At 33.0% G+C, this 22,197-nt stretch overlaps 1 protein-coding gene and 3 pseudogenes across 1 annotated transcript; 2 read left to right on the forward strand and 2 right to left on the reverse strand.

Moving 5' to 3' along the window:
- Positions 1 to 2,737: 2,737 nt before the first annotated feature.
- On the reverse strand, positions 2,738 to 3,128 carry LOC146914332 (albumin-1 pseudogene; annotated as a pseudogene).
- A 5,240-nt stretch (positions 3,129 to 8,368) lies between these two features.
- Positions 8,369 to 10,228, forward strand: LOC146914333 (uncharacterized; annotated as a pseudogene).
- A 2,403-nt stretch (positions 10,229 to 12,631) lies between these two features.
- Positions 12,632 to 14,215, forward strand: LOC146914334 (soyasaponin III rhamnosyltransferase pseudogene; annotated as a pseudogene).
- Positions 14,216 to 16,426: 2,211 nt separating this feature from the next.
- LOC146914335 (isoflavone 7-O-methyltransferase-like) lies at positions 16,427 to 18,004 on the reverse strand. Its single transcript, XM_085717190.1, has 2 exons — positions 17,396 to 18,004; positions 16,427 to 16,861 (listed from the first exon to the last, which is right to left on the reverse strand). Exons 1-2 carry the CDS (start codon positions 17,963 to 17,965, stop codon positions 16,562 to 16,564), a joined length of 870 nt encoding a protein of 289 aa, XP_085573316.1. The 5' UTR covers positions 17,966 to 18,004; the 3' UTR covers positions 16,427 to 16,561.
- Positions 18,005 to 22,197: the final 4,193 nt, after the last annotated feature.

The following is a 22,197-nucleotide window of genomic DNA, read 5'->3' on the forward strand; positions in this document are numbered from 1 at the left end:
TAAAGACAAAAAAAGAAGTTTACAGGTATCGAAAATAAGTGGTGTTTTCAAATAAAGACATTTTTGAAGAGGTTAAACAATGAAGAAGAGAGGATAAGTGGGAGAAAATGAGAGGATAATTCCTACTTCAGCAAAGAGGATTCAAAGTACTTTCCAACGAGATTATCTATATCAGGCAAACGGCCAACGTTCGTGATTGAAACTTCTCAATGACTTTATTTGCGCTGGAACTCTTCTCCAATGTCTCTCAAATCACCGCCTATAAAAGGAGCTGAAGACCTGAAGAAGAAGTAACAAGACTCTGCTATTCAATTGTGTCATTACTCTGTCAAATTTAATAGCGCAAAACACTTACGATTTATTTCAAGTCATATCTTAGAAATCTTAGGGAGTCTGTTCATTTGTTCAGTTTACACTTATTAGTTAGAAAAAGTGTAAGAACAAATTAATGTGTTTGCAGTTGAGGGCAAACACATTAGAAAGTCTCTCGCCTGCATGCTTGAGCATATAAGTCTCTTGGTGAAACCTTGAGCACTTAGGAGCCTCAATCAGTGGGATTGAGCAAAGGGAAGTCTTATGCAGTATTCTTAAGTACGGGAAGACTTTAGGTAGTGTCCTAGACCAGAAGTCTTTAGGTTGAGTGTCCTAGAGCAGAAGTCTTTAGGTAGAGTGTTCTAGAGCATAGAAGCCTCTTGCAGGTGTGCTTGAGCAAATAGAAGTCTATTGCAGTTGTGCTTGAACATAAGGAAATCTCTTGGATGTGTCCTTGAGCTCTTGTAATCTATTGAGATTATAGTGAAATCCATTGGAAGTGCAAGGGGATTGGACTACTCCTAAATTGTAGGAGGAATCAATATAAAATTGTTGTGTGTCTGCTTTCTCTATCCCTATCTCTTTATCTTTGTGTTTTGTACTTATTCGCTGCACTCAGACTCTGCTTCAGAATCAATGTACGTCAAATTCTATGTGTTTTACTCAAACTCTAACGAAAGAAAAAGTAGACACAAAAAGCTTACACAATTCAACTCCCTTCTTGTGTGTTTTTCTCCCCTTCAAATTTTGCTAGTTTTAAGTTTTTAATCCTTGTGAATATGATGAAATAATTTTAATTCAAACCGACTGGTTTTGAGATTTTGCTTGGATAAACAACTTATTTGTAATTATATAAGTGTTATGTATAAAATATAAGCTATGTGGCTATTTGAATTTCCTTATTTGAGTTTATCTATTGACATAAGTTTTGAGATACAGTTTGGGAGAACTTATGAAAATAACTTGTGACAATTTGCATAAGTTTTTTTCAACTTATTTTCATAAGTTTTTTTTTAATATAGCTTATAATGACAACTTATAGCATATACAAAAACAATTTAACATTATTTTAGATTTTGCTATAAAAATTGCTTATGCAAGCTTATACATAAGCTCTTATCAAGATAAGAGTTTGTGCTATAAGCAACAAACAAGCTTTTTATCCAAACATGCCCTATGTCTATTATAAAAGATGAATAGTTAAAATGTTTGTGTGTATGCAATAAGCTCTTTTCATAAGCTATCTTGGAGAACATATGAAACTATCCTAAAAATCTATTTACGTAATTTCCCCTAAACATTCTCACAAAACATATTCTAGTTATTAAGCTCAAATAAGGTAATCCAAATAGTCCCTTAAAAGTGTTTAGTCTATCCGAAACTCAGAACTGATAACAATTTGGTTTTTAACATTGAAATTTCTGAATGTGTTGTCCTGCCTAATGATAATAAACTATTTTTGTTAGAGTGATTCTACAATACATGATAAACGAGGGATTCTAAAAATATCATATGCAGACTCAATAGTTGGTTGTGTGCAGTTAGTAGAGTTTCAAACACGAGCTTTGCTATTTCTAGCGAAGCAATTTGTCCCGAAGTTATCCTGAATAGCCTATCACCGTTAGATTGGCAACTGTCACAATACATGGGTGGATGTAATACAAAGTGGATTAGGTTACACTTAATTTAACACGGTCGTTATGGTCGTGAATTGCTTTCTCGGGACAAATAGCATTTTCTTTCAAACATATAACGATGCAACTTGCAAGCCAAATAAAGAAAACTTAAAAAAAGACAAAGCATTTTTGTTTTGTAGGGTTACGATTTATAATGTGATTGAGATTTGAGAATGAATAAATAATTTATTATGTATTAATCTTAGGATAAAAAAGGAACATCATGTTCTTTATATATTCAAACTTAAGAACACAACAATTTGTAAACTTATAATTTTATGCTTAGAAGAAAAAATTTGTTCCTTAAACTTTGTCTTTTAATTTTTTAACTATAAAAATTGTTTAATCGTAAAATTTTTATTTTGGGGATATCTACGACCGCACACCCTAAACATACCTAAGGCTGCCACTGTATATAAATATGGAAAATGCTAATGTCTCTGAGACATTTGCTAAGGAAATATAAAAGAAAATATTACCATGAAAATCGTGTATACTCTAGATAAAACTAGAAGAAAAAGCCGAACCAGATCCAGAAAACACCAAAGGAAAACAAAACACCAAAACCAACATATATTAAATAGCAAACTTACAACATACATTAAGTTGCCACACACACTCACGCACATGTATCATTTATTGAAATTCAAAAGGATTTCAGATCAGAAATTCAACATAATAGCTGCAAACAAAGACCGTTAATTTAAAGTACTAAGATACATGATTTCATGCGTGGTAGTTTTTTTTTTTTAAGCAGTGATAGGCATTTTAAGGAAGTCTCTTTTGAATTTATGCTTAGCGGCAAACTTGAAGTAGTCTTGTGCCTCAGAGAAAGATGCATAACACCAGCCATTTTTGTTATCAGAATTAGGAGAACGAGCGCAAAAGCTCCCACTTCCCTTCTTGTTGCATTCATCATGAGACTGACATAGGTAAGGATGTTGCTCTTCCATTTCCATACCATATACAGACATACCAACTTTACAAACACCAGTTTGATCTGTCCCAGCCGTGTGACAATAACAACCAGCATCGCATTCTGTATTATATCTTATACAAACAGCACCGCTACAACTTTGTACAAGTCAGCAAATAGAAGTTACTGTAAGGATGTGCTTCTACATTCTTCGTTGGGAACATTACTGTAAAAGTCGAAGCAAATAGAAGTTAGAACAACATACCATTATTATTAGTTGAAAATAATGATAAAAATTTTAGTGTTTAGCCATGAATCACTAGATACAAATTATAGCATATCATCAATTATAACGAAGGAAGAAGAGATTGTGTACCTTTGAATTAGATTGATGGACGATAACCGCCGATAACACCGACAACTATGATAGGGATAACTACCCTCATTCCGTCTAGCTTTAGGTTTTCACAATGCTTGTTCAGAATAATTAACCATCTGATGGGATGACGTTTAAATAGCTAAACGGCTGAGGGCAGGGACCTCTCATTGGGCTTAGCTAAATGGTCAAACCCATCACGGTCCATTTAGAAAGAATAGCCCAATCACACATATTCATCAACTAATTAGTGCTTAACACAATAGACCATAATTTATACTATGACATCAACTTATAATAATTGATTATTGTCAATCCATAATTGATTAATTAAATAATTAATCCAACAATCTCCCACTTGGATGACAATACTCAATTACTAAAAGAATAAAAAATTCATTTGTCATAAAGAATTTAAAATTTAAAATTATATGTATGGTCAAAACACTAATCATTCAAAAGAGAAGTAAGCTTTAATGCTGCAGAAATTGAATCCGATAGGGAAAACAAATCATACAGATCAAAGACTCACTTTTCTAACAAATGATGAATTTATTTTGACACTTAGAATTGAAGAGAATGTGTCATTAAAGAATGGCCCAAACATTTTAAAAAATGCTATAACAAACTCCCACTAACCCAAAATAACATAGACTTAATCAAATCATGATGAGTTACAATACTCATATATATAAGTCTGTGGTTAGTGGTTCTGCCAATGAGTTTTCAATATTACAGAAGTCATATATCCACATAGGTACACAAATAGTAATTACTTATAGGGATAGCCTATTAAGAGAGTGTAATTACATATAGTCAAAATCAATAAATGTTCTACGACATTCAATTAATCCAAGTTTTATAAAAAATGTGACTATGAAAATCCATAAAAGCAAAATAGGAAATTCAATAATCCCCAAATTGGATTAACATAGACACTTAATTTAAAGAAAAAGATGTGGATTAATGTGGCCACTAGAATGTCAATAACAAAAGAACATTTATGATTATCTCAAATTATAAGTACCACAAGAACACAATATCATACTCGATAGGAGTATTGATATTATACATTGTACTTACTATTTATGACCTCATAAAATTTGCAATGTTGGTAAAACAGAAGCACAATATATATTTGCATTGTGCATATTCCAACAAAATTGACTTAAGCATCCAATTATGATGCTCATTGAGATTGATAGAATTTTAATATATATCTCAATATAATAGAATGAGACTAAAGTTTAAAGTCTCTCAAGCTATGCCATATTTTATAGTGTGCACAAGAGTATATGGGAATGACGAGAATAATATTGTGTACACATTTCTCTTGATCTCACATATTTTGCACATAAGCATAGCAGAATTATTAACACAAGTGGTAACTCAAGGATACTATAAAACCCCTTAAATACATATTTTATCAATGGCAGATATCATCAAGAATTGAGTTTCATAGTTAACCACATATTCTGCATTTGGAATTAAGGAGAATGTAAATTTTCATTTAAGAATTTTATAACACAAGATCTCCTTTTCACAATTAAAATTCCAAAGAATTTTATAAATATAGTAACCTTTATATGATAGAGTATGATGATTATATAAAAAGTTTAGCATCATATGAGTGAGATAAGTCTCTTATTATTATAAAATAGGATATAAGACTCTACTCACAATTTTAGTTACTCACTCAAAACTCAAATGCTACAACTATACTTTCACACATTTGAGAAAAAAAAAATAAATTAGGTTACAAGCAGCGGAAATACACAAGACTTATATTTTATTATTAATGAGGATATAAGAGAAAATAGTCATAAGCTTCCATAAGTATTGAAGAATAGCAATAGCATAATTAATATCCTCAATATAAGTCATGTAAACACTACATCACTACACCACGATTTTACGTTAGTACACACTACATCACGATTTTACGATTTTACGTTATTAATATCTTCAAAAACGTGCCATAATTTCCAAATCATGCCACGATTTTATGTTAGTACACACTACATCACTACACCATTTATTCAATTCAGCTGCAGCTAAAAAGCATAGCTAAAACTGTGAAAAACGTAACCTAAAAGAATAGGGGACAGTTTTCAGGCATCTCCTATTTGAGCGTTGCCTATTGTCTATGGTGACGATTATTCATACTCTTTGAGCACAGTTTTGGAAAACGTCTCCTAAACCTTTGGAAAAGGGGATGCTTTTTTATGTCATTTAGGAACAATTTTTAATTGTTTCCATAAGCGGCTAGGATTATTAATCATTTGCCTTGGAGTGAAAAAGTAAAAAAAAAAAAGTAAAATAGTAGCAATGACTTATAGGAGACATTTTTGGAAAGTACTCGGAAAAGAGTTTACAATAATTGTGTAAATATAATCATTTAAAACTTATACAAAATTGAATTTAAACACATCCACAAAAGTTGTGTTACATTAAATTTAGCTAAAATAATTCATTCTTGATACATGAGTTAACACATAATAATAAAGAAAGAGAAATGTTGTGTATCGCGAGATAATTTGTCCCGATTGGATCACGAATAGTGCAGATAGGCTTTATGCTACCCCTGGCCCACGTTCTCAACACCAAACCATGAAGTAGAAACCACTTTGTGATGCAATGTAAATTCAACACGTATGCTTCTGGAAATTCCACGACAAATAATTCGCTAGAAATAGCACTCCTCATAAAGAAAATGGCCTAGTAGTATTGACTTGGGATCTGGGAGTGTGCTCCTCCTCAAGGTCTCAGGTTCGATTCTCTCTGGTGCCAATTTGGGTGGGCTAATTTAGCTTCTTCAAAAAAATTAGATACCAAGTACCAAACTAGCAAAATACTGTCTTAAAATTCAGCATCATCTATATTGTCCTCTTGAAATTTATCATCTGCACCGTCTTTTTCATGATCTTAATCAATGGACAATTAGAAAGTCATTAAGAGCTATAAATAACACAAATAAAAACCAAGACAATTAGTAAAACACCACGAAAGTATTACCATAAACAAGAAAACCTCTTTAACAAGAGTAATTTCCTACAACATCAAAGTCATAAAATAGTCATTATAACAACACTAGAATAATTCTACAATCCCTCAAATGAATCAACTCTACACTAAATAAATTTTCTTATAAGTTTGCTAATGTTCTACAACCTTTTAGTAATTACAAACAATACCAAGACAACATGGCTAAACAAAACATTTACCCCAATCCTAATTGAACTTATTTGATGTCAAGTATAACCTCATCAACCTTCATCAACGATAACTTACAAGTTAAACTCAAAAGAAGATATCAACAACATTACTCAAGAACTAATCTATCAAATACTCAAATTATTCTTAACCTTGCAAAATAACCTTAATCCATAATAACTTACAAATTAAAATCAAGAGAAGAGCAGCAACATTACTCAACAACTAATTCATCAAATACTCAAATTATTCTTATTCTTACTTAATGAAATCTCTATGACACAAGTTTGGGATTAAAATCTTATTGATACTTAAGTCAAACTCATAAACAATAGTATCTTTACAACATCAAATTAACCATAGAGTAGCCACCAATATTTACTACAAGAAAATTTACAAGTTGTCAAATAACTAAATATATACTAAAACCTCTAATAATAGTGTTGATACTCTCAAGCTTTTTCCCCAAACACAAAATAGAAATCATTTAGTCTAAAAATAGTTTGGAAAAATCCAATTTCAGAATTAAGAGAAAGGAGAAAAACTAGAGTTTAATAAAGTAACCAAGTAACCAATATTTTATCCAAACATGTGCCAAATTCGGATTTGAGGAAAAAGAATATTAGGGTTTGAAAAAAAATTGATCTTTCAAGTTTTTAAAGCTTAAATTCAAAAAGTTATGAAAGGAGAACACTCACCCTGAAAAATGAAGTTAATGGTTGCCTTAGGAACCTTAACACTGTTATGCACAAACTGATATTTGTTGCCATAAAAATGAAGGAGATAGTTAAAAAGATGAATGAAACATGAAAGAAAAATAAGAACATACAGGTATGCTGGCCTGAAAAACCATTACCACACGGTAGAGGGAGAAAAGGGTTGGCGGAAAAGATGTTCCTTTCAAAAAACTAATTAGATTAATGAAAAGCTCTCGTTGATAGGATAAAAAAATGATGTTATTTCTTCCGATCCTTGAGCACGGCGATCGGATCGACGCCGGAAAGTTGGTGGACATTGGTGGTTTGTTGAAGGAAGAAAACAGAGAAAGGCGTACAAAGGGAGAGAAGGGAAAAAAATAACAATGAGTTTTCCAATCTATTTAACTCTAATAATAATAATAATAATAATAATAATAATAATAATAATAATATAATCATAATAGTAATAAACTAATAATTCTTTAAAAAAACATTTAATAGTAGTAATAATAGTAATAATATATTAAAAATATATAATTAGAATACATGATTTTGTATTCTTCACTATTTTATTTCTACCCTTAAAATAAATTTGTTTTTAAAAATCATATATTATTGGGGTTATTGAAAAATCTTATACCCATGTATTTACTTTATATAATGTGTGCGGGTATACACACACACACACACGCATTTCTGATAACACTTTTGTTATTTCTTCTTCTTCTTCTTCTTCTGATTTATCCTTTTTAATATAAAATATCAACATAGTTATCAATTTTCATCAAATAAATCAAAAACTAAAAAAAAACTTGTCAAGAATCCATCAAACCTATAAAAAAACTCAAATCTTTAGCATACAAACATTTAAATATCTAAGTAATACATTTAAAAAGTCCCCAGAAGTATCTAAGGGGACAATTAACAATCGTTGCCAAAAAGATAACAAAGTAACACTCCAAAAATGTCCCTATAAGTATTTTAGGGAGAATTAACATTCGTTGCCAAAGTGATAACATAGCAATACTCAAGAAACGTTCCCACTCAATGTACATTGGAAATTCTTGTCATTAAAAATGCAATATTCATAATAACGATTAAGATTCCTAACAAAAAAAATACAAATGAAGATAGGAAGACATTAAAAATGAGGAAGGTTTGAGAATAAGGAAGATCGATGGAGATGGAACAACTGGTAAGCATGGGTTTTCCTGAGGAGTTAGCCACCCAAGCTTTGGCCGCCATCGGCGGCAAATCCATCTTCGAGGCCACATAATGGATTCTCACTCAAAACCTTAACAAAGGTAACTTTATTGATAACCCTTCATCATCTTTTTCTTTCCAACCCAAACTCAATCATTTCTTCCAACAAAAATAGACCAAACGCATTAAAGAATCACCTTCGCAAAAACAAACACAAACACATACACAACAAAACAAACCCTACACTCATCAACCGTTATACGAACGTCTGTTTCCAAGAAATTTGGATGAAGTTGTCGGAGAAGACCATCTCCTTGCAAATTCCATTCTTTGTTCTACAATCCAATGCAAACGTCTCCCTTCCATTATCCTGTGGTGTCCACCCGACACTAGTAAGACAACTATTGCCAAAGCTATTGTTAACTCAACAAATTCCACTTTCTATAGCTTTGTCTCTTTATTTGTCGTTACTAGTGGCGTTAAAGACGTTAGAGATGTTGTTGAAGACGCCAGAAAACTCAGACACAGAACAAAACAAACCACTATTCTCTTTGTTGATGAAGTTCATAGGTTTAATAAATCTACAGGATTCTTTCTTACCCGTCGTTGAAGATGGAAGCATTGTCTTCGTTGGCGCCACTACTGAAAACTCTTCTTTTCATTTGATCACACCTCTTTTCTATCGTTGTCGTGTCCTTACTCTTAACCCTTTTCAACCACATCACCTCGTTTTGCTTCTCAACCGTGTTGTCGCTGATACAGACAAAGGCTTGATTCAATGCCTTGGTTTTGGTTCTGGTTCATCCAAAGTTGATGTTAATGTTAGTATCAATGTGGTTGATTTCATAGCTAACAATTGTGATGGAGATGCTCATGTTGTTTTGTATGTATTGGAGATTGCTTTTGTTAATGTTGTTGCTCGGGTCCAACGGGATAATCAGGAATTCAAGGATGTTGTAAGTGTCAGTGTTAGTATGGAGGATGCTAATGAGGCACTTCAATGCAAGCATATTGCTTAATCAGTGCACGACACAAGCCTATGAGGGGAAGTAATGTCGATGTAGCGATATATAGATTGGAAAGAATTCTACAAGGAGGTGAAGAACCGCTTTATATTGTTGCGAAAATATTTCTGGCAACAGTCTGAAAACGTTGCCTTAGCGACTTTTAGGCAACAATTATTACATGTTGCCTAAAAATTAAAGGTATTGCCATAGACAACAAATGGTGTAGTGAAAATCCTAAACCTTATCCAAAATCTTGCACCATTTTATCCTCTCGGGCCATGATTTTTGTGATGAGAAATTCTAATTTCTAAACGAAAATCGTGCCACAATTTCTCTAAATCGTGCCATGATTTTGCTAAAACACAAACATCAAATTTTAAGTCAAAACTCAACAATAATTATAGTTAGTCAAGGTAGTTAGAGTTGGTTAAATGTTAGTTGGAACTATAGTTAGTTACACAATTAGTTAGTGTAATTGATGTCTATAAATAAGACCACCCTTGAACTCATTAATTAATCTTTTCAATTACAATTCAATATGAATTATAAGGGGTTTCCTTAGGTTTCTACCTATCAATCATATTTCTCATTTGAAGTTAATCTCAACCTTTACAATCCTATTATTTTCATGGTATCAGAGATACTATTGCGCATCAAGCAATAATAATCATGAAGGTGAAGAATTCGCTTTTGAAGATGAAGACAAGGAACTTGTTTCTAACAGTGATGATGAAGTTCTTAGCGAAGATGAAATTGATCCTCTGAATCTCTACATCAAGCATCACCATTCCAACAAGTTAAAGATGATTGTTGTGCTTCACAGATGATACAGAAGACAACTTATCTCTTCCCCGACTTCACAAAGCAGCAAGATTCGATTCTTGAATCTGGAATCACGTAGTGCAAATGTTAGTTCGATATGCCTCATCTAATTTCTAGTGTCGCTAACAACAGTTCAACCAAGATTGGCATAGTTACCGATTCAAGAATCACCGCATTCTTGTTTCCCATTCCAGTTTCATTCAGTTTTCATGCTTCAAGATTGAGAAGTTGGTTTCAGCAAAACCACAACTCTGCCGGAAGATGTCAATTTATTCTACAATTTCCATGGCGTCTACATCAAAGTATTAAATCCTAGTGGAAATTGTTGTGATTCAATGTCCTTACTTCTATCAAGTTCAGTTTTCGTTTCCTATGTTTCTATTAGTATTTTTGTTTTCGATCCCAACAACAATCAATTGTGTTCGCTTTTGTACTTGTTTCGAGATGAAGGCTATGCATTTGTAGTCAACCCAGATGGAACAAATTTGTTTTGATCTTCTCTATTTCCGTCAAATGTGTTTGGGACAGAGTTTTGTTCCCTTTTCCTTGCGATGATGTTATCACTATGTTTTCATTCATTTAAATCACCGCACTTCATTTTTTATCCTAAAGGCACATTTGTTTCTTCTTCCTGCACTTAAACACAAGAATCAAAATCATTGAATTGATTTGTCAACTTTCAATCAGTATCAAGAATAATCACGTTTTGAAATTGAGGTTTACGAACAATGAAGCATGGATTCCGACACGAACACTTGACACGACACTGACACAAACATGTTGACACCGCTAATGTAAAAAATATAGGACACCGACACCGCTACATATATGTTAATTTATTTAAAGACGGTCTAAAATGAAATTGAAAATACATATATAAACATCTAACTTGAGCAATTTATTTCATTAGAAAAAGTTCTACAACAAGATATCATAGGATTTGACCTTTATTTATTCATCTACTATCAAAAAAGCTAAAAATGATATAATCAACTATAATGTCTATAACCCCTAATTGATCAACATTTCTCAAAACATATGTAACTCTTGTATCTATGGTGTGTGGAAGCAAGAGAGAAAAAAATTGTTTTAGATATCTGTGTGAGTTGTCTGACACGGCTCGTATGAGTGTTATATTGGTGTCGGACACCGATCTTAGGAGTGTCGAAGTAAAGAAAAAACCAATTATTTAGGAAACCAGTTCGACACGTGTCGTACAGGTGTCATAGGAGTGTCGGACACCGTGACACGCCTTGTTCATAGTTTACGAAAGCTATTTTGGTTGAATATTTTATGGGCAGAGTTCAGAGGTGTGCTTATAGCTGTTTTCATGTCTCAAAATCGTGTTTCAAAGGTTTATCATCAAAGACGTGTTTGGCTAAGTTGGAATTTCGGTTTTTCACTGTTGTTATCAACAACCCACCTTATTTTCCCTAAATAAAAAAAAAAAAAACACTACCTTATTTAATCATTTAACATTTGTATGCAATAGTTACAAATGTTAGCTTTTGTGGTGATTTAGTTCACTTCAAAGTTCAAAATGTTTTTATTTTATTATAGGATTCATAGAAAAACGACAGAACGAGATTACCAAATTGCTCATAGCATCTTTCAAAAAATATGCTCACAGCATATTTGGTTAGTATTTTAATAGTTGTCCAATTAAACTATAGATATCCAATATGTGGTAAGGAGGGTCCATCCTTGAATTTGATATTGTCCATAATGTTTAAGGTATGGGAAAATCAAGCATAGATAAAAAGGTTAATAAAGCTCACAATTATATGAAGTAGATGTCCAAGTTCTTGATGTAATTCTTCACTACCGCCCAATCATACTTTGCATATTCTCCACTTATAATATTCATAACAAACAATACATTTTGTTATTTTTAACCATTTTTATCGTCAAATTATACATTTGAATAACTTAATTGTGTTAAATATTAGTCCCTTAGTTTAAAAAGACATGTCACACTTTGACTACGTGCACTATTTACATAACCTAATATGATGGTAATTTTTTTTTACTAATATATCAAGACAAATGTTAGTATGTAAAATGTTATTCGGTTTGTTTCAATGAATATTTTTAAAAAACCAACTTTTTATAATTTGTTATTATAGATAATTAACTATTAAAGTTATGTATTGATATGTGTGAAGTGATTAACTGCTACATATATTTAGAAACGAGAGGAAGTAGATTGGAACAGGTCGTGGAGATAAATTAATGTTGGATGTTCGCTGACAAGTGTTATATGCTTTGCATATTCGAAAGAAAGAAAGAAAAAAAATGAGTTAGATGCTTGCTTAGAATAGAATGTTTGTTTTATACACACACCTACTTTTGTTTTACATGGCAGATAAGTAATGACAAATTTTTTGTAATGTTTTAATAAAAGAAAACTATGTTGATTTCAAATAAAACAATACTAGTACACTTGCTATATCTACTTATATCTCAATCAGAACTGCCACTACATACATCCCTTTCTTCATATTGTACCTTGCTAGCTAATCCAATACTTCATGCATGGGTTCCATTGGCAATGGCTACAACAACATTGATGATGACAAGCCTCTTCATGTTGTAATGGTTCCATGGCTAGCTATGGGCCACATATACCCTTATTTCGAGTTGGCCAAGATTCTAGCTCAAAATGGTCACTATGTTACCTTCATAAACAGCCCTAAAAATATTGACCACATGCCAAAAACCCCTAAAATTCTTCAACCATTCATCAAATTGGTCAAACTATCCTTACCTCAGATAGAACAACTCCCACATGGTGCGGAGAGTACCATGGACATTCCACACAACATGTTTGGTTGCCTTAAGTTGGCTTATGATGGTCTCCAAGATGATGTTACTGAGATACTCAAGACTTCAAACCCTGATTGGGTTTTCTACGATTTTGCTACCGAATGGTTACCGTCAATAGCCAAAAGTTTGAACATTCCTTGTGCTCATTATAATATAATACCGGCTTGGAACACATTTTTCATGGATCCACCTAAGGATCAAATCATGATCAAGCCAGATTTCGATCCTGAAGAAATGCGTGGCACACCGAACTGGGTTCCTTTCCAAACTAACACTCATTTGAAACCTTATGAGATTATTAGAACAATATCAGATTTTAAAGATGATTCCGGAGGAATGGCTCGTTTGAATGTCAACAAAGTATATTCAAGCTGTGACCTTCATATACTCAGAACATCAAGAGAGCTAGAAGATGATTGGTTGGATTATATCTCTGAACAATACAAGGCTCCCGTTGTTCTTGTTGGGTTGCTTCCACCATCTATGCAGATAAGAGACGATGACGAGGAAGATAACCATCCAGATTGGTTGAAAATCAAAAGATGGTTGGATTTAAGAGAATCATCTACTGTTGTTTACATTGGATTTGGGAGTGAGTTGAGGTTGACGCAAAAAGATCTTATCGAGTTAGCTCATGGAATTGAGCTTTCAAGGTTGCCTTTCTTTTGGGCTTTGAAAAACCTAAAAAAGGGTACACTTGAGTTACCTAAAGGATTTGAGGATCGAACCAAAGAACGTGGAATTGTTTGGAAAACATGGGCACCCCAGCTTAAGATCTTATCTCATGGAGCAATTGGGGGATGTATGAGTCATTGTGGTTCAGGTTCTGTTATTGAGAAGCTCCATTTTGGGCATGTTCTTGTTACATTGCCTTATTTGCTAGATCAATGTTTGTTTTCAAGAGAACTAGCAGAAAAGAAAGTGGCCATTGAGGTTCCAAGAAGTGAGCATGATGGGTCCTTTACTAAGGATTCTGTAGCCCTGACATTGAGGTTAGCAATAGTGGATAAGGAAGGAATTATTTACAGGAACAATGCAAAAGAGATGGGAAAGGTTTTCAGTTCAAAAGAACTTCACAAGAAATACATTCAAAATTTCATTGCTGCTCTTCAAAAGTATAGGGTTCATTATGAGAATTAAGAATATTCATATGTTTCCATTTATACGCCAATATCAAACTATCAGTTTGGGGGGGAGGGGGGCTTGAAGGTTTCTACTCTGTTCTTCTTTTTTCTACAAAAAGTTTGTTTTTATTTTCTTTCTTTTAATAAAATGGTCACTCTACTCCGTGCTTGAAACATTGTTTGTTTTAACATCTAACACATACTCCCTCCGTTTCAAAATGAGTGACGCTTTAGCCAAAAAAATTTGTTTCAAAATGAGTGTCGCTTTCAGTTTCCAATGCAATAATAACTTTTTCTTTTCAATTGTACCCTCCAATTAATACTTTGCACACTACTTCCAAAGTATTACTTTTAAAACTAACCAATAGTTAATAAGGATAATTTGGTAAAATAATCATTCTCTTTCTCTTAATCATTGCATTTCTTAATATGTGTGTAAACACCTAAAAATATTGAATATTCATCATATTCTAAGGCTCCAAAAATTAAGGTAATGTCATTTAGTAACCTCCAATCTTTTGTTGGTGAAATGTTATACTTCTTTGGGGAACTCTGACTTAGCTGCGTGTGGTGGAATTTTCAGAAACAATAGAGAAGCCAACCTTGAAAGCAATGTTGAATTGAAGTGATGACATTAGTATTAATTAAAATGTATTCAAAAAATATGGTTAATATTGCATTGAAAAATTTGGTTTGCCAAGATCTTCACATTTATTTTCTAGGACAATTCGGTTTGCTACAATCTGGGTAATATGGAAGGAAAGGAATTACCGTATATTCTAAAATACGGCCTCTACTTCCATTGCTCTTATTGAAAAAGTCAAGCTAAATTCGTTCTATTGGTTGAAATCTAAGCAGGCTGCCTTCTGTTATAGTTATATTGACTGGTGAAAACATCTGATTCTTTGTATGAGTGTTCAGGTGTAATTTGTTTTCCGTTTTGTTGATGCTGTTTCTTTAGTGGCACTGTGACTGTGTAAATACTTTCCGGTGATTCTCCCTTTGCATGCCTTGTGCAGGCTGAATCACCACGGTTTTATAGATATCTCATTTTGATTTGTTCAAAAAAACAAATATTGCATTGAAAAATGAAATTGGCCAATTATTTTAAGTTAACTTTTTATTTTTTATTTTTTTTACAAATGAGACGTTTATTTTAAGAGGGATGGAGTATTTAGTTAATTTTTTTTAAGGAGAGTATTTAGCTATTCTCTCCATCTTTGTGACTATTATTATTCCTTTTTATCTATCCTGCTGTTAGCCTAGTCCCAAGGCTCACCTTAATTTATTTAAAAAAAAGTTAAAAAAATTACCGATCATAATTCAAATCATGTATATGTATTTGGTGAACCAAATAAAAAATTGTGATTATTATAAAAAAAATTGTTGAAGAAGCAAACAAATATATTATTAAAATAAGATGCACCACCAAACATAATCTATGCTATGATAATGCCAAATATTTGATTAAAACCGTAGTCTGAATAGCACAAATTCCCCACGACATAAATAACAAAAAAAAAAAAAAACACACACACCTACCACAACACACGAGTACAATTTTTAAAGATATTAATTCGATGATTATAGAAATTAATGCATTTAAGATTTAAGGGAGATGCTGACAAATACCTTCAGGGTAAGGACGTTTGATAAAAAAAATTATAGAACGTTTATCTTAGAAGTTGTGTATTCAACACATTGAAATATTAAAAAGTCACTTTTTTAATATAAAATTCATTAATTGATTCATTTTTTGAATTCTTAACGACTGTCCTTAGAACACTTGTTAGCAAGACCGAAAATTTAATCAAGAAAGGTGAGGAAGACATTTAGAAGCACATGTGGAATGAAACACTCAAGACTTGATTTAATGGTAAAAAGGGATAGAGTAAAATCTAAAGGTTCTAAGTTCGAGCTCCGCTAATAACTACACCCTCCGGTCATAAATATAAGCAAAACTCCACTTTTTAGGTTCATTGAATAAATGATGTATGTGGACTATTAAATAGACCACATACATCATTTATTGAATGAACCTAAAAAGTAAATTTTTGCTTATATTTGTGACCGGAGGGTGTACGAAAAGAGATAAATGTAAATATCATGTAAGTCCTGTTGAGCGGTGAAGTCTTCATTGTCTTGGTCGGGACATAATCACTCCATCTAATTTTTTTAAACACTTGACATGAGAGAGGGTTTCAAATCCTTGACAATTAATCATATTATTATTATAAAATAGTATAGGCAAATTCATAGTTATCCATCCATCAACACAAGGTGGATAGAGGTTATTCATCTGAGTTTGCACAAATTAAAACCGTTTTTTTGTCTTCGATTATTTATAACCTATGTTATTGACGGATAATATAGCCATTAACAATACCCCTAAGGATAGACTTCAATGAGAGATCTAAAGCCAAATAATGGAAATATCTTACAGTCTTTGATCCCTGCCTCAATGAAGAGTTGCTTCCATTCTTTTCCAGTTCTCTCTTTTCCATTACTCCCCATCATGATTAAATCCATACATAGCTTTGTTTCTTTCATATCTTTCTCATCTTCCTCCTCATTTATTATTATATCCATTATAATCACTTTTCCGTTTTTGCCTTTGCTTGAAACAGAATCTTTACATGTTTTCAGAATCTTTATGCAGATTTCATCAGTCATGCCATGTAAAATCCACTACAAAATATACATACAACAACCTCAAAACTGAGGGTTATACTGTCTATTTATTCATGTATATTTACAAATTCTATAGTACACCCAAAAATTTGAGTGTATTGGTTAACCATATCGTTATTTAAGATAAATTAGCCCACCTAAATTTTGCACTGAGAGAATCGAACCTGAGACCTGAGGTCTCAAGTCGATACCACCAGACTAACGCAAGTGGATTCAAATCGTTAAATTAATAATTAAATGAGTTGTTTTTTTTTTTTTTAAGAAAAAGAATTATTCTCTATCATTGACAATTATAATAACTAATCTTATTTACTAAAATCGTTGAAGAAATAAAATTTGAATTTTCTAAAATTTTAGTTTTTTAGGATGTGTACGTCCGAATCAGCATCTTTGGCTGCTTAAACTCAGAGGGAGCTTACAAGCCTCATCTGATGTTGCCAAGTCAATTAATAAAAACAATTGTTCTAATATCCTCCAACAAACTGATTAACTCTATTGTCTCTATATGCACAAAACTATATGTGTTTGTACCTTTAACATAATTGCATCAGCTTGAGGGATAGATTTGAACATGTCACCACCAACATAACGCAAATTGTCACATTCTGATGACAAGTTTGCAACAACATGTGGTAGATCAAAAACAACACATTTCAACTTAGGAAAAGCCTCACATATAATTTTTGCTGTGGTTCCAGTTCCACCACCAACATCCACAAGAGAATCAAGCCCTTCAAACACTGAACTACAATTTTTCAAAGCCAAGTTTACCATTTGAGAATCACTTGCCATAGCCTCATTAAAGAGACTCATATGTGAAGGATTTTTATGAAGAAATTCCCACAAAGTAGATCCGTAAGCTGCCTCATATAGAGTTGGAATTTCTCCACAAATCCAATCACTCATTTGATGAAATTTACTCATCATAATTGGATCAGTTGCATTAAGAACAATTGGTGTTAAACAATAGTCTTTGCAGCATGATTTTGAAAGGAGCTTTGATGCAGGGGTCAAAGCATATGCTTGATCATGATCATGATCATGATCATTTTCTCCTCTCTCTTGGATTGCAAAGATTCCATTGTGTGCTAGAAAACGCATGCGTGAGTCTTTTCACAAAGTTAGCTTTAGCCGGTGGAACTTGTATATTATGTCTGGAATGTTTTGTTGAACGACCCATTTAAGAGCCATTTTTAGAGCGTGGCGGCATAGGATGGAGGTCTATCGGGGTGCCAACTACAATTGATATGTGTTATGTTTGCTATATGGTTTGAATTGTTTTGTTTTGATGAGTTGCATTTGTTCTCCTATATAGTAGTGTTCTTACAACAACATATTCTGTCGGAATATTTGCTTATTTAAAATCTTCCTTTAATTGTTATTATTCACCTTAATTTAAGGAGATAATTAAGTTGTAATCTTAATATTTAAAGAAAAATGTTAGATATCAAGAATGATTTTATCAAGAAAGATTCAAGAATGACATGACAGTCTTATTTATTAACGTTTCATAAAAAAAAATACATAAAACCCACCATCCCATGATTTCTGGCAAGGCTGAGATTTATTGGCTAACATTAATTTCAGAACAATTTCTTGATAAAATCTAAAGGTGATTATTCTGCCATATCATCTTTCTTTATAAAATCTTTCTTGATATATAACATTGCTCTTATTATAAACATTTATCTTCCTTCAAATCAAAAGTACACATGGCATCCTTACAATTCACTTCTCACTTAATGCTTTTTATTTGTTTAATCTATTTTATTTATAAAAATTGAAATGACTAAAAGGGAATATTCTATAATTTTGTATACACTCTTTTTCTATAATTTGGTGTCTAACATGGTAAAATTTGAGTCCTCCACAACAATCATCAACACATGCAACCCTTCTGTTGCATAAAGAAAAAGAAAAGGGGACAATGGATCACTTTGTCTCAAACCTCTCTGCAGCTGAAATTCGTAAGTCGGACCCCTATTAACAAACACAGAAGTCGTTGTCGTACCTATACATTCTTTTATCCACTTCCGTCAAAAAGTTGGAAATGACATCCTACCCATGATAACATCCAGGTAATTCCAATCAACAGAGTCATATGGTTTCTCTAAATCAACTTTGAAAAATATTACATCTTTTTTTAGCTTACGAGCCTCATCAACAACCTCATTAGCTATAACTATACCATATAGAATTTGCCTATCCTTTGCAAAAGTTGATTGAACCTAAAAAATAACAATTCACATAACCTTTCGCAAACGATTCGCAAAATCTTTAGCCAAAATTTTATACAGACTCCACACCAGAGCAATAAGGCAAAACTCATTTAGCCTATGCGGATTGTCATCCTTCGAAATAAGAGCAACGAAAGTATTGTTAATTCCTTTTGATAACCGACCATTATGATGAAATTGTGAAATGAATCGCATAATGTCATCCTTCAATTCCGGTCAAAAGTATTTAATAAAACCCAAATGAATTCAATCCGGTCCTGGACTCTTGTAGCTATCACAATCCCACACTGCAACCTTAACTTCATCCAAGCAAAAAGGTATGGTCAAAAGAACTCCTTCTGCAATATAAAGTGAATTGTTATCAAATAACAAAAAATTGAACATAAACGCCCAATAGAACCAGAAAGCTCTGGGGAAGAATCTGATGAAAACTTGTGGAGAATGGTGATCTAGAAGGCGACATGTGGAACACACGCGTCGGTAATGTTACTGAGAGTGGGAGTCACATGCCGGTAAAGAAGTAGTGCATGGAAGTGAGAGGCCAAGTTAATGTCAGCCATTTTTCTGGAGGTCGACTCGGTTTTTGGTTCTGGTTTTGATGGTTTGGTTAGTTGTTTGATACAGCCAATGTAGGGCGATGAATCTGATGAAAAGTTGCCAAGAACAACAGTGTAGAAGGGGGCGTGTGGAATGCACGCATCGGTAACATTATCGAGAGTGGGCGTCACACGCCGATAAATAAGTAGCATATGGAAGCGAGTGGCAAGGTTAATGGTATACTTTTTTTGGAGGTCGTCTCAATTTTTGGTTCTTGTTCTGATGGTTTGGTCAGTTGTTTGATACGACCAACGTAGGGTAATGATCAGGCACAAATAGTGGTTTGATATTGGTAATATAGGCTACAACACACCGTGGCCAAAATAGGGTTTATGCGGAAGTGAGACCCCCACAATCGGGGGCTATGATGTCGTGTAGAAAGAAGTGGATGAATGTTTTTCTAATTTATTTCTTAGCATTAGCTCTTTTAAATATGAGCATTGACATATATCAAGAAAGATTTTATCAAGAAAGATTCAAGAATGATATGGCAGAATAATCACCTTTAGATTTTATCAAGAAATTGTCGTGAAATTAATGTTAGCCAATAAAATCTCAGCCTTGCCAGTAGGGATGGGAATAGGCTAGGCCGAGCTAGGCTTTGCAAGGCCTAAGCCTGGCCTACCATATTTTTTTAAAGCCTAAGTCTGGCCTGCGGTCTGTCATAGGCCTACTTTTTAGGTCTGAGCCTAGCCTTCTGAAAGTCTGATATGGCCTGCTAGCCTGTTTAAAAGCCTATATCTTATGAACATCTTTAACTAAGCAATGTGATCTAAGTTTAAATGGACTAGCGAACTAATAATTCAATTAGATTAAACTCTCTTTTGATAATCAAAACGAGGTTTTAGGGAATCCGACTACATATTGTATCATATTTCTATTCTAATTTATAATATTACATTTATATATGCAAAAAATTAATGTATACTAATAAAGCTTAAATTATTGAAGAAGTTTACAAATTTATATTTTAATTCAAAGTACAAAATATAATAAAATAATAAATAATATTATTTATATTACTTAAATAGGTCGGCCTAATAGGCTTAAGAGGCTTTTTGAGAGGCATGTGACCTGGCCTTTTAAACTAAATAGGCTTAAAAAAAAGCCTAGGCCTTCTCTATTTAAGAAAAAAGTCTGGCCTGTCGTAGGCTAGGTCGTAGGCCCCTGTAGGCCGGCCTGGCCTATTCCTATCCCTACTTGCAAGAAATCATGGGATGGTGGGTGTTATGTATTTTTTTTATGAAACGTTAATAAATAAGACTGAAATCTAAGGGTGATTATTCTGCCATGTCATTCTTAAATCTTTCTTGATAAAATCATTCTTGATATCTAGCATTTTCCTTATATAAAGATTACATGATACATTGTTGTGTAATTTATTAGTCTCAATACCATAGAGTGAAGTCTAGTGTGCCCCCCCCCCCCCAAAAAAAAAGTCTAGTGTGGTGATATAGAATTGAGAAGCATGGCACACGGGTATGGGAATGGATTGTCTCCAGTTAACTTTTTCTCAAGTTTTCTCCCATGAATCAATCTCAGCCCTTCATTTGTTTTAATGACTGATCAATGGATAGGAGCAAAAACTCATATATGATGTCGTTTTGGGTCTCTTCTTGTTTTCTTAACAAACTCATCTCAATTCTACTTTTTCACGATCGCCCAGCAACTCCTTGATTCAGATCTTCACACCGGCGGTGGCAACCCTTTCGAGACCGTGCGACTTGCGGCGAGACAACGGTGATTTTGCAGAAAACTAATTGTGAATAAGAAAGAAAGAAAGGAAGGGTATGAGTGTTGGTGGAGGATCTATGGTTGCTCTTCAAGCACTAAAGGAAGTGTGGAAGAAAAATCATGAGATCAACAATTAAAAGTGTCTATCTATGATTTGGTGTATAATTTGTTCCATTGTAGGAGTTGATTCTTGTAGTCGAATAAGAACTTAAATTAAGCTTTGATTTCTCATTATTCAAAACTTTGTGCAATAGTTGTTTTAATTTTCAAAATCACTTTTGTACGAATAGATGTGTGCTTCTGCGGGGATGGGTTTGTGAGGAAGGGGATCTCGTGAGTAAGAAAGAAAGGAAACAGCAAAAATCCATTTTATTAATTGTTTTTATTGGTTGCCGTTGATCTAAAAATGGATGGTTAGGATTGGCACATGAGAAAACAGGAGACAAATTTATCTGGAGATGATCCATCCCCCACGGGTATAATAATAAACCCATAGAAATGGATGGTAGCGTGAGATTCTTTTTGTATTTTATTTTAAACGGTTAGAGATTTAGATATTTAAATACTTATTTTATGATATTAAGGAACTAATAAGATGATATAAAATACTACTTTTTTATAATGCTTTAAATAATATATAACACTAAGATTTATCAAACTAAGGAAATCAAGGGAGAAAGAAGTAGGACGATGTTTTGATTTCTCAAAAATGGTGTGTTTTTACATGAACCAAAGTGTGGTATTTATACTACTAAATTTACCACT

The sequence above is a fragment of the Medicago sativa genome, chromosome 6 (assembly GCF_051527215.1).
Source record: "Medicago sativa cultivar Bolivia chromosome 6, Bolivia_mono, whole genome shotgun sequence".
Classification (NCBI taxonomy): domain Eukaryota; kingdom Viridiplantae; phylum Streptophyta; class Magnoliopsida; order Fabales; family Fabaceae; genus Medicago; species Medicago sativa.

Coding starts and splice junctions, on each gene's coding strand:
- LOC146914335 (XM_085717190.1), bottom strand. CDS start 17,965: ATGCGTTTTCTAGCACACAATGGAATCTTTGCAATCCAAGAGAGAGGA. Junction 16,862..17,395: donor CTGATGCAATTATGTTAAAG/GTACAAACACAT, acceptor TATATTTTGTAG/TGGATTTTACATGGCATGAC.